General features: G+C 39.6%; 1 protein-coding gene across 1 annotated transcript in view; it reads left to right on the top strand.

The window, feature by feature from the left end:
- The first annotated feature begins 10,201 nt into the window (after nt 1–10,201).
- Nucleotides 10,202–16,378, top strand: part of LOC5576233 (putative mediator of RNA polymerase II transcription subunit 12) — a 50,247-nt gene continuing 44,070 nt past the window's right edge. The window contains exon 1 of the mRNA XM_021854820.1: nt 10,202–10,834. Within this exon, the coding sequence (XP_021710512.1) occupies nt 10,772–10,834 (63 nt within the window). The 5' untranslated portion in view covers nt 10,202–10,771. The remainder of the gene's footprint in view (nt 10,835–16,378) is intronic.

Below are 16,378 nucleotides of genomic sequence, written 5' to 3'. Positions count from 1 at the left end.
CTCTTGTGAAGATAACTGATATAAGACCCGGCGATTTATGAAAAATCCTAACAAAGCGCGGAAACCATAGCAACGGTATGAAATACGCAGTGAAATAAAATGTTTGTAAATGATGAGCTAGGTTTCACTCAGGGATGATTCTTTAAAATAATTAAATGTTATTGCAAGACCCCGTGATATCCAAATAGTAGTTTACGGAACAAGTTGCAGAATGATGATTTTTACAGCACGAGTCGTAAATTTATCCTACGAGGCTAGCAACGAGTTACGTACAACATTTTTTGCAATTTCGTAGAAGATCACTTGAGGGTATCAGAGTTTATATCAGAATGCATTCACCATTATTTTACAATTTGTTAGTAATTGTTGTGTTATGATTCATTACGCAACTCAAAACAGTTGCGTAATGAGAAAGCGTTGCGTAATGAATTATACAGCACTGGTTTCAGATGCGTAATGACTATTTCCGCACTGCATCTCCAGTGCAGGAAAGTAGGCCGTTTCATGACAGATTGGCGTGATGGAAAACAGCCTATTACGATGAGAAATTGCAAAAACTTCATTACGTAGTAGAAAAGTGTTAAGCGGAACCCTGTAACAGGGATGCAGTTCGCAGGGAAAATCATTTTCGAATTATAATGTATGGACTGAAGTACGCAGCTCTTTACAGCGGAATCCATTATACATTAGGATGAGATTCGCTGGATTTTATGAACCAAGTAAAAGCGGAATGATGGGATGAAGTACGAAGATAAATAGATACTGAATTGCAGAATGTTTGAGCAGCACGATATGAACTGAAAAAAGTAAATTCAAAAAAATAATATATGGTAGTCAACTCACAATTTCGCGCATGTTTTCGTCGCCGGAGATTTTTTTTTTTCCTGTTTTGGAGCGTCTTGTTGGGTAGTGCTTCGTGAAGCCCAAGCAGGACAGTTCGGTTTTGCGTCGTCCGATAGATTTAGCTCACAATTTCGCGCATGTTTTCGTCGTCGGAGATTTTTTTTTTTTCCTGTTTTGGAGCGTCTTGCTGGGTAGTGCTTCGTGAAGCCCAAGCAGGACAGTTCGGTTTTGCGTAGTCCGATGGATTTAGCTCACGGTTTCGCGCATGTTTTCGTCGCCGGAGATGTTTGTTTTGTTTTTTCCTGTTTTGGAGCGTCTTGCTGGGTAGTGCTTCGTGAAGCCCAAGCAGGACAGTTCGGTTTTGCGTCGTCCGATAGATTTAGCTCACAATTTCGCGCATGTTTTCGTCGCCGGAGATTTTTTTTTTTCCTGTTTTGGAGCGTCTTGTTGGGTAGTGCTTCGTGAAGCCCAAGCAGGACAGTTCGGTTTTGCGTCGTCCGATAGATTTAGCTCACAATTTCGCGCATGTTTTCGTCGTCGGAGATTTTTTTTTTTTTCCTGTTTTGGAGCGTCTTGCTGGGTAGTGCTTCGTGAAGCCCAAGCAGGACAGTTCGGTTTTGCGTAGTCCGATGGATTTAGCTCACGGTTTCGCGCATGTTTTCGTCGCCGGAGATGATTGTTTTGTTTTTTCCTGTTTTGGAGCGTCTTGCTGGGTAGTGCTTCGTGAAGCCCAAGCAGGACAGTTCAGACATTCAGAAATGGAATAGTGAAAAGTGAAAAATGAAAAAGTGATTTGTTTGATTTGTGTCCTCAGTACTGTTGGTTTTTGGCTGCCCTAAGTTCACCGAACCATCCGGAAGTGACAGGCAGCACATAAATTTAGAGAATCAATCCGGTGAGTTTGTTCCAGTATGATACTTTTTCTTTTGTGAGTCTTCCGGATCGTTTTTGTCCGCGTCGTGGAACTTCTGATCGTTTCTTGAACGGAAAATGTTATTTTCGGAGTTTGATAATTATGTTCAGATTGCGCATTCTGTCCGGGCGGGTGTTACGCAACTAACAATCGGTCGTGGATGCTTTTTAACCGTTCGATGACCCTGGAGGGATCGATTCTGCTTTTCGTATAATTTTGAGCAGAAAAACCGACTGTGTTATCCTAGGGTGTTTAGTTCGAACGCGCTTCCTTTCGTTTTTCGATTATCTAAAAATACAGTACAGTTTTTCAATGGGCACAGTACAGTTTTTCAATAGGCGTGATTTTTTTTTTACGCGTATCGTTATTTTATACAATCCGATGACCCTGGAGGGATCGGTTTTGCTTTTTACTGGTTATTGAGCAAAAATATTACTGCACAATCGACAAGCATTTCGCGAAATACTATTTATACTATAAATAAGCTATTGTTTTCTCTTTTGATTGCCGGCATTCAAAAGATTAATTTGAAAACGCTTAAACAACAAATATTTATGGTCTATCGCCAGCTTTCTAGGCGAATCCTGACAATATACCTTCCCCAACCTCCAACTCCGTAGCACTTATGAGGGTGTCGCTGAGTCGGTGGCCTCTCATTAAGTAAGTGCTACATCAACATTTCCTTCCCCTATCCCAAGTTACGGTAAAGATGGGCGTGGCCGGGAATAGCGATATTCATGCTTTTAGTAGTCTTGTTTATGATTTGAACAAGGTATACTCCCCTGCCTTGTTCTTGAAAGTAGTCAGGACGAGACTATTAAAAAGAAACATGAATGTTGCTAGTATCCAATCTACGAAGTATACCGTAACTACGCTAACGCTAACGCTAACGCTAAAAATAATATATGGTAGTCAACTGCTACGGTGGCCCAAGAAGCTGAATAGAAATGATCTTCTTCTTTCTGGCGTTACGTCCCATCTGGGACAAATCCTGCTTCTCAGATTAGTGTTCTTATGAGCACTTACACAGTTATTAACTGAGAGCTTTTTTTTGCCGATTGACCATGTTTGCATGTGTATATCGTGTGGCAGGTACGAAGATACTTTATGCCCTGGGAATCGAGAAAATTTCCAACCCGAAAAGATCCTCGACCACCGGGATTCGAACCCACGACTCTCAGCATGGTCATGCTGAATAGCTGCGCGTTTACCGCTACGGCTATCTGGGCCACTCAATAGAAATGATATTGAAAAGAAATCTACAATGGAATAAAAATAGGAAGAAAATCTGAAAATCCATTTCCGTCAGATCTAACCCCCAGATTTTCAATTTTTCTTCGAAAGACAATCATTTTTAATTAATATTAACGCAACTATTTTAGCAATTTTTATATATTAATGTTTATAGGCACTCCTGATTTTCTTAACCCTCTAATACCCAACCCCGCCTTTAGACGGGGTACACTTTGGAATTTTGTGTATTTTTTCGTAGCTCGGAAATCAAAATGATTTTATTTTTGGCTTATACCTTGACTCATAACACGCATATAAGAAAAGTTTTTTATGACTTTTGAAACTTTTTTGTATTTTTAGAAATTGTTTGAAAAATTGCATTCTTATATAACCTACAAATGCCTGGGCTTCATTTAACGTGTAGTATAAAAATCGTACCTTTTATATTTTTCTACGATTAACCTATCACAAAAGAAGAGCCTGGTGGTATTAAAATCATTTCAAACCTGTTTTTCCGTTAGTTACACGGAAAATAAAATACGCTCCGAAAAAAAATTAAAAATTTAATATTTTTAAAAATACCGTAACAATTTAAATTTTTATTATTGCCAAAAATCAACAACTAGAAAAGGCTTCAAGAAAAAATGAAAAAAGCTAGGGATGTTCAAAAATAAAAATTATAAAAATTAAAAACCAAAATTTAAAAATTTGCGAATAAAAATAAATAAATGCCCAAAACGTGTTTAGAACGATTTTAGATAACGAAAAATAATACTTAAATCGAAAATAAAAATTTGGGTATTAGAGGGTTAAAAAAAATTGAAAACGTCAATACTCACCACATTGTGAGAAATAATTCGAGATGCGGCACAACCCTATAGCTAAGTATGCTGTTCCGCTCAAGAAAAGTAAAAATTTCTGCCCAAGAAATGCTCAAGAAATTTCCTACAGTGAGCTCCATTTGAATTGACATTCCTTTTCAACTGCGTACTGCCATCAAAGAAAAATGCTTTTCTTGAGCATTCCTTGTAAGAAATTTCCCACGCATCTAGATAGGCCATTACTTTTCTGTTGAAGTGCGTACTTCGCTTATGGGTATACCGTTTTGATTCATATTACGGACACTTGAGGCCTCAGTGAATATAACTCACAAAAAAGCATGTAAAATAAAACTCTTCGTATGATTTCTCTGCGTTATCGAACCTTCAAACCCCTTAACTTTCGAATGATGAGTGAAGATTTCGATTCAGAAACATGAATACTTTTAAATAAATAGAAATGTGTGGACTTTACATGATTCTTATTCCGGACGCTTCCTTACTTTTGCCTCATATTCCGGACACTTCGATTCGATTTCCGGACAGGTCAAACAAATCATAAATAGAAAAGTAAAATCATCAAATGCAATTGTTAAACCACACGAGAGACGCCTATGGAAGTTGGGCATTATAAGTTTTCATAGATATCTATGGAAAATGCTTATTAAAACGAGCCTTGAAGGTGACAATTTTTGAATGGCAAAAACTGAAACATTTCGAGTGAAATGTTTCCCATACAAAGAAGAGTGTCCGGAATTTGAAGCTGTCCGTAATATTAATCAACAAAGAATGCTATTGAAATCGTAGTTTTGATTGTCTTTCAGCTACTCACACGGCATCCACAAATTACGTAACGCTCTAGGGGGAGGGGGGAGTAGGCTCAAGCGTTATGACTCATACAAAAATTTGTAATTTTCCATACAAAAAGCGTTACGGAGGGGGGAGGGGGTCAAAAATGTCCAATTTTAGCGTTACGTAAGATTTAAGTTTGATGATTTATTCTCCAATTGGGATTTAAAATTGTACTAGAAAATTTCATTCGTTTTTTTCTCATTGTTATTGACTTATCAGATAAGCCCTTATCGCAAATCTCTTATGCTCGATTAAAGTAAACATCAAAGGGGTGCACGCAAACAAATTTTGTTGTATCATTTACCGAATCCATGGTAGAATTAAGAACTGCACCAACGATTTTCAACCGACTATAGTATTGTATACAAAAATCTGTAAAGTTTACTATAATCTGGTAAAAATCACTGAGCAGTGGAGTAAACGTGACCATGTCCATAGTAGCATCTACTACAATGTATTGTCACAGATAAACAGACGTAACACTTAGAACAAATCTCGATCCAAATCATAGTCACGAGGACATGTACGCCCAATGCTAGAATTAGTGTATTTGGCCGACGGGCCAACAGATGGCGGTAGTGTGTAAACGTCAAACGCGAACAAAAACGATGGTGGCGGATTGGTCACCTACCATATTTTTGAATAGACCGTTAAAAAGGTGGTCGATGGACAATGATGAGAGTGTGACGTCTGTTTGTCTGTGGTATTGTATTTCAAACCGTGACACCCACCGTACAACACAGTGTGGTCAAAAGTATAATGCCAAACTTGTCAAATCAAGAATGTTTCTAGTCATAAATACTGCAACTCTGATTAAATAAACCGAATATATTTTCATGTGTAGTGATGTTGACTATGTTTTAGTAGGGGTTCATTCACAAATTTCATAACGCCGAAAATGACCGTTTTTGACACCCACCCACCCCCTCGTAACGCATTTTGTATGAATAGTTTTAGAATTTTGTATGATTAGTAACATTTAAAGGACACCCACCCATACCCTTCAGCGCTATGAAATTTGTGAATGGGCCCTAGGATTAACAGATTAATGTAGTCGGTTGAACATCGTTGGTGCAGTTCTTGGCTCTACCATGGATTCAGTAGTTTCTACAATAAAATTCATTTCAGTGTGTTTTTTCATTATTCTACTGATATGGGCCACGGCGAGATCATAAATTTAGCGAGCTTTGGCCCAAATTTGCACGGGAAAAAATTCTGTGGTAAAAATTACTATTGTAGCTGACTACGCCTATTCTTGAAACTACCATGTAATTTTAGATCAATTTACTATGTTTACGGTACATCCCACCACATTACTGGTACACTTGACAGAAATAATTTACAACAATCTGATTTCGACAACAGACATCCCAACTAACATTCACTCATTTAAGAAACACCATTATGGCTGTTTTATTCAGCATCATGTTTAATAATATTTTAATAATTTCCATGGCCAACCTTTTTTCAGGCGTTGTTCACACAAATTTGGAGAAACTTTAAAGCATGTCGTCGAATTCAAACTTTATTTTTCAGCTTTTAAAACGTTTTACAAGCATTTAGTTCAGCTTTTATACGACTGGTCTAAAAATAATTAAAAACAAATAAAAAATATTTTTCAGGCGCTTCAATTAAAACGTAGTGTACACAAATATCATTGATATGACAATCATATTTAAAAATCGCCTGGATACTGGATTCGAACTCGAGACCTTCCAATCGTCAGCGGTATGCCTTGCCATCCGCGCCATCCTAGAATTGATGAATGAATCGTCCAGTGCAAAATATTCTGCTTCGCGACTAAAAATGGGTGAACCAACGTGCGAAGTTCGATTTTTGACCTACTTCGCCGCGTCGCGAGTCGGTTCTCAATAGTGCGCATAATGTACACGGCGGAGGGCATAGATGCGCACTATAGCGAAGCGACTCGCGACGCGGCGAAGTTGATCAAAAATCGAACTTCGCACGTTGGTTCACCCATTTTTAGTCGCGAAGCAGTATATAAACCTCTCATTGCTGAATATTGATCTTGTTTGAGCTTCTATTCGACATCGTCTAATCAACACATGGTACGCTAATCAACAACTGAACAAGCATATTATTCAGCTGCTGTTTAGTGCTGATCCAAGCTGAGTTCAGTCGGCTATTTTTAGCGCACAGTGAGAGAATTTATGTGAATGATGGTCAAAAATAATGTTTATTTACACAAAGTGAAATCAGTCTGAAATGATTAAGGTGAATATGCATCTATGCCAAACCTCAAATTTTCAAGAGCACAAATCTAGAGAACCAGGCCACGCGGCGGTTCGAGCTGAAAACCTAATCGATTGGTCACACGCTGGTGGTGACCAATCGAATAAGTTTTCAGCTTGAACGGATGTTTAGTTCTCTAGATTTATGTTCTTGAAAATTTGAGGTTTGGCTTCGATGCATCTTCACCTTAATCTAATTTCATAATAATTTTTAGTTTGTTCAAAACTTCAATTTTAATGATCCATTAACTTAAATTTAAATTCATTTATTTTATAAATTATATTTGTAATAATTAATTATATAATTGATTTGTATTTTTCATAAACCTATTATGTGTATATTTAAATCATTTGAAGTGTTCTGAAGACTATGCGCCTGAATAGAAAAATGTTCGAATGTCTTGACGCGTGGGATTTTTTTCAGAAATGGCCAAGTAAATCATTTTTCTTAGATCGCACTATTCAGTTGGGAAGAAATGTCATTTTAAATGTAGCTCGCTATAGATATTTATTTAATCAATTCTGCCAAAGCAATGTCCACTTTTCTTGTACGGAACAACATCCCGAGCAGGCGAAAAAAGCTTAGCAATAGCTAATTATAACATGGATAGCAGAAAGTGATAATAACCTGAGAGATATAATATGTAAAAGATCTGGAAACGATATCTAAAATTAACTACATACAAAAATCAAACAAAATTTTGATGTTGTCTTCAGATCTTTTATGTCAATCAAGTCAATATCACGCTTTGTTTGTCAGTACTTCGCTGCTACTAGGAATACTTAGCTCAAATGTTTGTTTTTCAAAATAATCCTACATTTCTGGAGACTGACCATGTTTATTTTCTGAACGACTATTCAAAAAGTTTTGAGAAAGCATAAGTTACACACTTAAATCAGAATGCCGATCTCAGCTGTGCAAATCTCGGTTAAAGTTCGTTAGCTGGCATCTCAGCAAAAGTGAAACAAACTTGATTTTTTGCTGACATATCAGCTAAATCTGAGTTGCTGACCGCTCGGCTGTGCGGATCTCGTCAAAAGAATGAAAATTAGCCGAGCTTAACTTAGTGTGTATAAGCTTCGAAATGCATTCGGAACTCAACACGCATTTCGGATATTTTGTCCATTTTATGAAATTTAGCTATAGTGTGATCGCTTTTACAAGGCTTATTTATTACTGAACAATGTGTTTGTTAATCGTCATTTTGGCCTTTATTGGATCAACTGTTCTTATAATATACCGAAGCTGAATTAGGATTTTATAAGATACTTATTCAGCTCTTATTCATGCTTATGTTAAACATGTGCAAAAAGCTGAAGTACGATGCAAGCAAAACGTTAGTTCATCTTCTGAATATCCTTTTATACATATACATTTGTTTAGTGGAATATTGGCTTTTTAATTGGGGGAAACATGTCTTGTTCAGCTCATTAGTAAAACAATATTGACTAGTCGAATAAAAATCTTTGGAAACGTTTAATAAGTGGCGATTCAACTTTTGTTCATTCTAATGCATAACGTTGAACATTGACCTAAGTTTGTGTTAAAAAAGCACCTTCTCAGCTCTTTATAGAGCAAATTTTTTATTCAGCTGTCATTACCATTATTGAACAATAATTAAACATGCATGCTTGTTTGTGGTTCTGAATTGTTAGTTGGGATGGTAAAATCAAGCGCATTTCTAGGCTGCTGAAAATTGCAGGTGCGAGCGCAAACCCCCTAAAATTTCACCACAAAATTTTTTTGCGTGTGAGTAAAGAATTAACTTGAATGCATTGCATGCAAGATTGCGCAAGCCATGACCAACGGGGTTCATCGATTATTTTTCTCTGGACCAAGGTATCTAAAAGGGAGGTAATACGATGTGTCAAATTGGTTGATCCGCCATATTGGAAAACAATATTACACCTGGCCACTTTGTTTTCGCGAAATGAACCAGCATGCCATGCAATGAAATTCACTATTTCACCGACCACTTTGTTTTGTTTCGTATGTGTACTGAAATGTCATTAATAGCAGACCATGGAAAAGGAAGAAACAATTTTCTTAAAGAAATGTTGGTAGAATTCCCAGAATTACTTAAATGAAATCCCACGAGGAATGCTAGAAGGTTTAGATCTTTGAAAATATAATCCAGAAGGAATTCCAAGAATTATTTCTCAATTAATTCACGCTTTAGAAGGTATCCTAAAAAGAATCTCTAAAATGATTCTCAATGGGATCCGTGGAATTCATTGATGATCCATTGGATGATTCAAGATGATTTCCGGGACAACTTCTTGGAGAAAACCCTTGACACATTGATGTACGATTTACTATAGGAATTCCTTAGGCAATACATACATATTTCCTGGCGTATTTATTTTTATATTATTAAATGAATCGAGCTAAATTTATTATCAGCGTGAAAATGTAAAATCGGCGGCGTGACGATGATCGGCATATGGCGCACCACCAATGTATCAATTGGCGTCGCCGTGACGTGAAACGGTCCGGCGATGGCAGCGTGGCCTGGTGGCGCGCAGGTCTATGTTCTACTCATTTTACGTTTATTTTATGATTTATATGTACTTACCTACGATACCGTTTGCTTCTCTACAACTTGGGTTAATCGTTTGCTTCAACGTGAGAATGGCTAAATATGTTCGTTAATCAGTAAATATGTATCTTTCATTGAAATAAATTATTTATCTCACCTCTTGGCAGCAATTGATGTCGCATTTTGGCTCCTATAGTTTCGTGCCGATAACGAAACCCTTCGTCGACGCTGCTACCGGTGAAGTGACTCGAACAAATGGCCTGGTTCTGCTGTGGTGACCAACCATCATGTTGGCCACCGAACGCGACCCACGATTGGCGTCGCTTTCCATCTTTTGGAAATCGATGGAACACAATTCCACGGGTTTTTGTGTTCGCCACCGTACTCCCGCAATACTTCACTGCACAAAATGATGGCATCTGAAATTCAAAATAAATTTTACCTTCAGAAAATAACTAAACTTTATTCCACTTACCTTCACTATTGAGTCACACGCAACAATTTTCAATAACACAAACATCTCTATGGATACGCTAGGAACCATCGGTGGAGAAAATACATAAACATATTGGCCAGCTCGCCGACTCACCAGCTGTCACTTTTCACCCCGTCTCAGCTGACCACACCTCGCACCCACTGACTGCTTAGATCACTGAACCTCCCTTCAATTAATCTTGCTCTGGACATAAAGGGGATCCCTATATCGAAAAAACGTCAACGTCAAAATCGTCGATCACATCGCACCTCTCCCTCGTCTGTCAGTTTGTTTTCTCCGCGAAACATCCAGCGAGGTGTTATTTGTAGCAGTCCAATTTGCGATTCGCGATTTTTGGCCATCCGAGAGGCACAAAAGATAGTCATTTTTTCCTCGTCCAGTGCGCGAACCATTTCACTTTTTCCGCGATACGTGATCGGAGTTGGTTGTGTGGTGTGGTGAAGTGGAGGAATCGAATCATATTTTGGACACATCGCAGCGAGCCACGGAGTGAAAAGTTTCGGCGTAAAAGTATCATCAAGGTGAAAAAGAAGAGGAGTTTCCTCGTCGTCGTCGTCGTGATTCGGAATACCTGAAAGGAGAAATTTCCGCACCCCAGTTTGGTGGTTTGGTCACACAGTTTTATGAGGTGGTTCCCGTGCGTGTGAGAGGTGGGAGACAGTGGAAGAAGAACCGGGCATTAGGCAGTGAGACACGTCCACAGGATTACGCGAGTGAAGTGTTTTCGTATTTGGGATTCGGGTTCGGGAAGTTCCAGCCTAGAGCACTGACAAACATCCAAAGGGAACAACGAAAGGAAAGGTGCTTGAAAGCAGCCGTGGAAAATGTCAGAAAAACCAGCACAGAAGCTGTCGGAATCGGACGATTTCACCGATAATTCAGTGGATGTAAGTAACTAGCTTAAGAACAACGCTTATCAATCGTAATCGTAAACATTATTTTTGGATTGATTGGGAATGAAAGTGAGGCCACGCAATCAGAGAATAACATTTTCTCATTAGCAAATGGAGGACTTGTTTTTTGTTCGTCTTGTGTCGTGTTTCATTGATGGAACTTCTCCCGGGAACGACTCCAAGTGGAGAAAACGGGATTTATATTTCACTCTTGTGCTCCAGCGTTAATTGAAACAATAATAATCATGCATTTTGAAAGAGCGCATTATCATGTTAGGTAACAAAAATCCGGTTGTCGTTCGGGGAATGCTAATCCAAAGCGAAAGGAAAGGTCTTAGCGAGCAAAACGTAAACAAACTGACTCAGTTTTACTCGGTGCTCTTAGCAATAGTAGTAGATAGAGATATTTGCGGGTCACGATATTGATTCTAATTGAATTTGAAACTGTTGATTAAAAGTGACGAGCTTCTCTTGTTATAGTTGATAAGTATACTTAAACTTTTTGACGGTGACGTCGTGGCAACTGTTAAGCGTTTAATCAAAAATGCAATGCTATCGATGGCTTTGAATCGTTAAAAAGCAGTGCTGTGTTAATGCTAAAAAATAGAGGAGAGTCCTGTATGCTCGGACACATTTTGTTTCAAATTTATGGGGACTATGCTGTCGTGAATCGCAAGTCAGTCAAGCCATCTGCATTTTCGTCAAAATTGAGTTGAGTTCAGTTTTCAGCATATATTCCAGTGCTCGTTCAGCTGTTTTAATCATTTTTATATTTTTCTTGAAAAGATATCACAGTAAAAGGCAAATTGTGAAGATGTTAAAAAGAACTGAGCATGTTCCAATTCTCTGGAATTTTTTGAATATTGGTTTGTGAGTAACTTAGGAAGTAGGTATATTTAATTGAGATCATAACGCAGAAAAAAAATTTCAAAAATTTAATCTAGATTTCGATTTTTGATAATTTTTATGAAAAAAGTCTCTTTTTGAAAATACGATGGGTGTTAAGGGAGGGATTATTTTTTCTACTTTTTCCAAGTTACTAAACTCATTATATTTATGCCGTTATATATTCCAACATACGTTTGGCTTGTTCCGCGAAGTAAAACTGCATTGTAAAATTTAAGGGGTCTATTTTGAATATCATCAAAAATGTATAATCTCGAAAATTGGTAAAACTGATAAGAAAATCTTGATAAAAACGTATTAAAGTGAATATGGGATTTCTCTTGATACTGTTACAAAACCTGTTCGATCACACTGGTAAAATGTTTGGAAACATGAATGATTTTTTTTTTAGGAATGGTTTAGAGGCCATTGATCATTTTAAAAATCTGAAATTCACTCTACAGTAGTCAAACAAAGCCAATCACAGTCAGCGAAGCCAGTGAAACTCACGCCCATCGCTGCTGTAGGCAAAAAGCCTTGAAAATTGCAAAACACCCGTTGCTAAGGGCAACCCAAAATTACTGTAGAAAAATGTTCTATTTCTCGCTGCATTTCCCGCATTTAGAGCCTTCAATGACACTACTGATTCAGAGAAATTCATGTACCCAATGGACCAATGCACGAGTTCACTAATTTGACGTTTGCGCGGTGCCGAATTCACTCGTTTCCATGGTCACGTAAATAACACGGCACCGCTCAAACGTCATTGGTAGCTGAATAACAGTTTATTCAGCTAAAAAGAGGCTGTTTAAACCGCATTTTAGTTGAATAAGCTGTTATTCAGCTATCATTGTTACTTGGGTGGTCCATATAGGCTACTTAGGGCGAAGTAGGCCGTCATTGAATTTTGTACGCGTCATTGATGATTCATCTCACGATTTCGATTCAAAGAAAATCAGTTGGTTTTGCGCTGCCACAGCTGAAAAAGTATCAGCATACTTTATGCATGTTAGCGCGTACAGTGATACTTTTTCAAGTCAATATAAACTATTAAGATTGAGTTTTATCACTTTGAAATGCAAGCTGAAAAGTCATGATTGTTGACAAAACTAATGACGTGCTACTTAGCCTTAATGAGATTCACGATTTTAAACTACTGTAGTGAGAGAGCCACGTGATTTTCGCGAAATTCAAGCCTACTACTATTACCATTCCCAGCACTGCTTTTCTTCAGTATTTTTCCGACCATGTCACTGGGTGCTGCATGCAAATACGTTATTTAGTTTAGTGTTTTATTTACAGGACAAATTGGCCATTTCCCCTATTGAACTAAAAGCTTGTTGAAATTATTCTTATATGATAGGTTTTTCACGAAGTTGCTGCAGAGCTTCTAGGATTCGTAAACTGCAAAAATATATTTTATGATCCTGTTGCGCATAAGTACAAACATCAGTTCAACACAATTTTACGATGTATTGATAGTTCCCAAAAAGGATTACCAATTCGGATTTAAAACTATGAAAGATTTAGCAGATAAATAAAATGGTTTGCGCTTGCAGGAGTTCCAAGTTCTATAGTATTGATGTTTTATCTAATTAACCATCATTAGCCCGACTCTTGTTGCTTCGCGTTTTAGGCGGGTGAACAAATCTGCCACCGTTTCAAATTTTCTCCCAATAATATCCATGTCGTCCGCGAAGCAAACAAATTGTGCCTCGACTGTTAAGTCCGGCTCTCCGCATAACACCTTCAAGCGCAATATTGAACAACAGGCACGAAAGTCCATCGCCCTGTCGTAGTCCCCGCCGAGACTCGAAGGAACTGGAGTGTTCGCCCGAGATCTTCACGCAGTTTTGCACACCGTCCATCGTTGCTCTGATCAATCTTGTGAGCTTCCCGGGAAAGCTGTTCTCGTCCATGATTTTCCATAGCTCTATGCGGTCGATACTATCGTATGCCGCCTTGAAATCGATGAACAAATGGTGCGTTGGGACCTGGTTCTCACGGCATTTCTGGAGGATTTGCCGCACGAAAAAGATCTGGTCCGTTGTCAAGCGGCCGTCGATGAAACCTGCTTGATAACTTCCCACGAACTCGTTTGCTATAGGTGATAGACGACGGTAGAGAATCTGGGATAGCACTTTGTAGGCGGCGTTTAGGATGGTGATTGCACGATAATTTTCACACTCCAGTTTGTCGCCCTTTTTGTGGATAGGGCATATAACGCCTTGCTTCCACTCCTCCGGCAGCTGTTCTGTTTCCCAGATTCTGACTATCAGCCGATGCAGACAAGCGGCCAACCTGTCCGGGCCCATCTTGATGAGTTCGGCTCCGATACCATCCTTGCCACCGCCCTTGTTGTTCTTGAGCTGTTGAATGGCATCCTTAACTTCCCCCATCGTAAGAGCTGGTTGGTTTCCACTGTCCGCTGTGCTGACGTAGCCATCGTCTTCGCTGTCATGACCTTCTGTGCCTACGGTACAGTATCTCTTGGCATTCCACCTCTTCCAGGCGGCGCTTTTTGTCCCGGAATAGGCGGGTTTGCTGTTTCCGCTTTAGTCTGTATCGTTCCACGTTTTGCCGCGTACCATGGTGCAGCATTGTAGCACGCGCTGCATTCTTCTCCTCTAAAACCTTCTGTCACTCCTCGTCGAACCAATCGTTTCTTGAGCTCCGTTCCACATTGCGCGTACGCATTGGTGACATCCGGTTGTTTCAGTCGCGTTATATTGATCTCCATGTGTACCGATACGGGAGGCTGTGCTGAAAATAGGTGCTACGCATGGTCATATTCTTGGAGGCGGCAAAATCTATCAGTCGTAAGCCATTCTCGTTTGTCAGCTGGTGGGCGCTGAACTTTCCAATCGTCGGTCTGAACTCCTCCTCCTGGCCAACCTGTGCGTTCAAATCTCCTATGATGATCTTGACGTCGTGGCTTGGGCAGCGCTCGTACTCACGTTCGAGCTGCGCGTAAAATGCGTCTTTGTCATTATCAGTGCTTCCGGAGTGTGGGCTACACAGAAAAAAATCCGTTCTCATATCCGTGAACAGCAGTCGAGAACTCGTCGTGTGTTGCCGCAGCTCTGGTAGATGGTATATTACCTCTAAACGTTCGCACCATTGCTCCTGTGCAGCACACTTTCTGCAGTGCTACGATGCCGAAACCGCGGATTTTCAGTATATCGGAGAGCATGCGTGTGCTTCCGATGATGTTGAGAGATTTTCAGTTCCACGTACCGAGTTTCCAATCGCTAGCCCATTTTCGTCGCTGTGGTCTTTGCCAATTGTTCTGGTCCGTATTCTCTCGTTGATGTTTCTGTGCTGGTGTATTTTTACGGTTGGCTTGCAGGGCCTGACATCAACCCCCTAGATTTCCGGAGGGACCATCGGAGGGCCATAGTGCGCAGTTTAGCTTAGAGTCCTTCTCTGGCACTCGGACGATGATCAGCCGCCCCTCCCGAGGAGGAACGAATAATTCGCAATAACTTATGCATACCATATTTTGGTATCATGCCACAATTAGGTATAGTTCAGTTATCAATACCTCATTTTGGAATTATAATGATATTTGAAAAAAATGCTTAAAACAATTAAAAATACTTCATTTTGGTATTCGATAGCTATTGAGGACTGCTGGAGGTATTGAACTACTATTGAAAAATTTCACTTTTATATGAAAATCCATCATGTATTATTTAGGACGGGGTTGGTGGTCTTATGGCTACCGCTTCTGCTTCATAAACAGAAGGTCATGGGTTCAATTCCAGGCCTGTCCCTTTCCTCGTACTTTGACATTGTATATCTCTCACTTGCTTTTATCCTCCATTCTAAATCTATCACATTCAAAATTATTCGTTCGTAGCAAACGCTAGAACCAGAGACGGACAAGAAATCGTTTCCCTAACGCTTCCATTCTTCCACGCGCATGCCTTTCCTCACGCCTGATACATAGGCAGTCTGCTAACCACAAAAGCAAACCTCTCTGCCATGCCTTTCCCCCAATCCATACACTCCCGCATGAACTGGCGTAGATGCAGTCGGACTCCACGATCTACAGTGGGCCAGTATAAGTGCAACATCATTTCCTCCCCCTTCCCCACATTGGTCTGCATTTTGACGTGGCAGGCACCGTTGTCGTCTAAAAATAGAAGATCACCAGCACTTATACACTGAGGGTGTCTGTTAGTCCCAAGCAGTCATTCGGTTGGTTCCTTGTGTAAGTGCAGCTGATCTGGCGATACTGGAGTAGCATCCACGGGCGGCCAATCAAGCTCAAAATCCATCATGTATTATTTAGGTATTACAATACCTGATCTAATTATCAGCTTGGTGTTTGTAGAATATGCAGAAGGTATTATTTGAGGTATTTTACCTCTTATGAAGGGCTCGAGGAGGTAGGGATAGGAGTTGCTGGGCAAGAGGCTAAGGACCACACAATGGGGTCTATTTTATTCCTGTAGATACGCGAGGTACCAATGGTACGCCATGCCCAGCCATTAACCGTGCCACAAAATAGTTGTCTGGTTCTTTGAGTTTGTGCTCGGGACATTGGGAGAAAAAAAATCATTTCTGGGGTTCAACAATTAGTTACACAGGTCGTTTACTTGACTTTGTCTGTAGGCATATGGACAACAGGAAGGGTTCTAATTTCTG

Source organism: Aedes aegypti, chromosome 3 (genome assembly GCF_002204515.2).
Source record: "Aedes aegypti strain LVP_AGWG chromosome 3, AaegL5.0 Primary Assembly, whole genome shotgun sequence".
Classification (NCBI taxonomy): domain Eukaryota; kingdom Metazoa; phylum Arthropoda; class Insecta; order Diptera; family Culicidae; genus Aedes; species Aedes aegypti.
The sequence above is the reverse complement of the archived record's forward strand: the minus strand, read 5'-3'. Positions and strand labels throughout refer to the sequence as shown.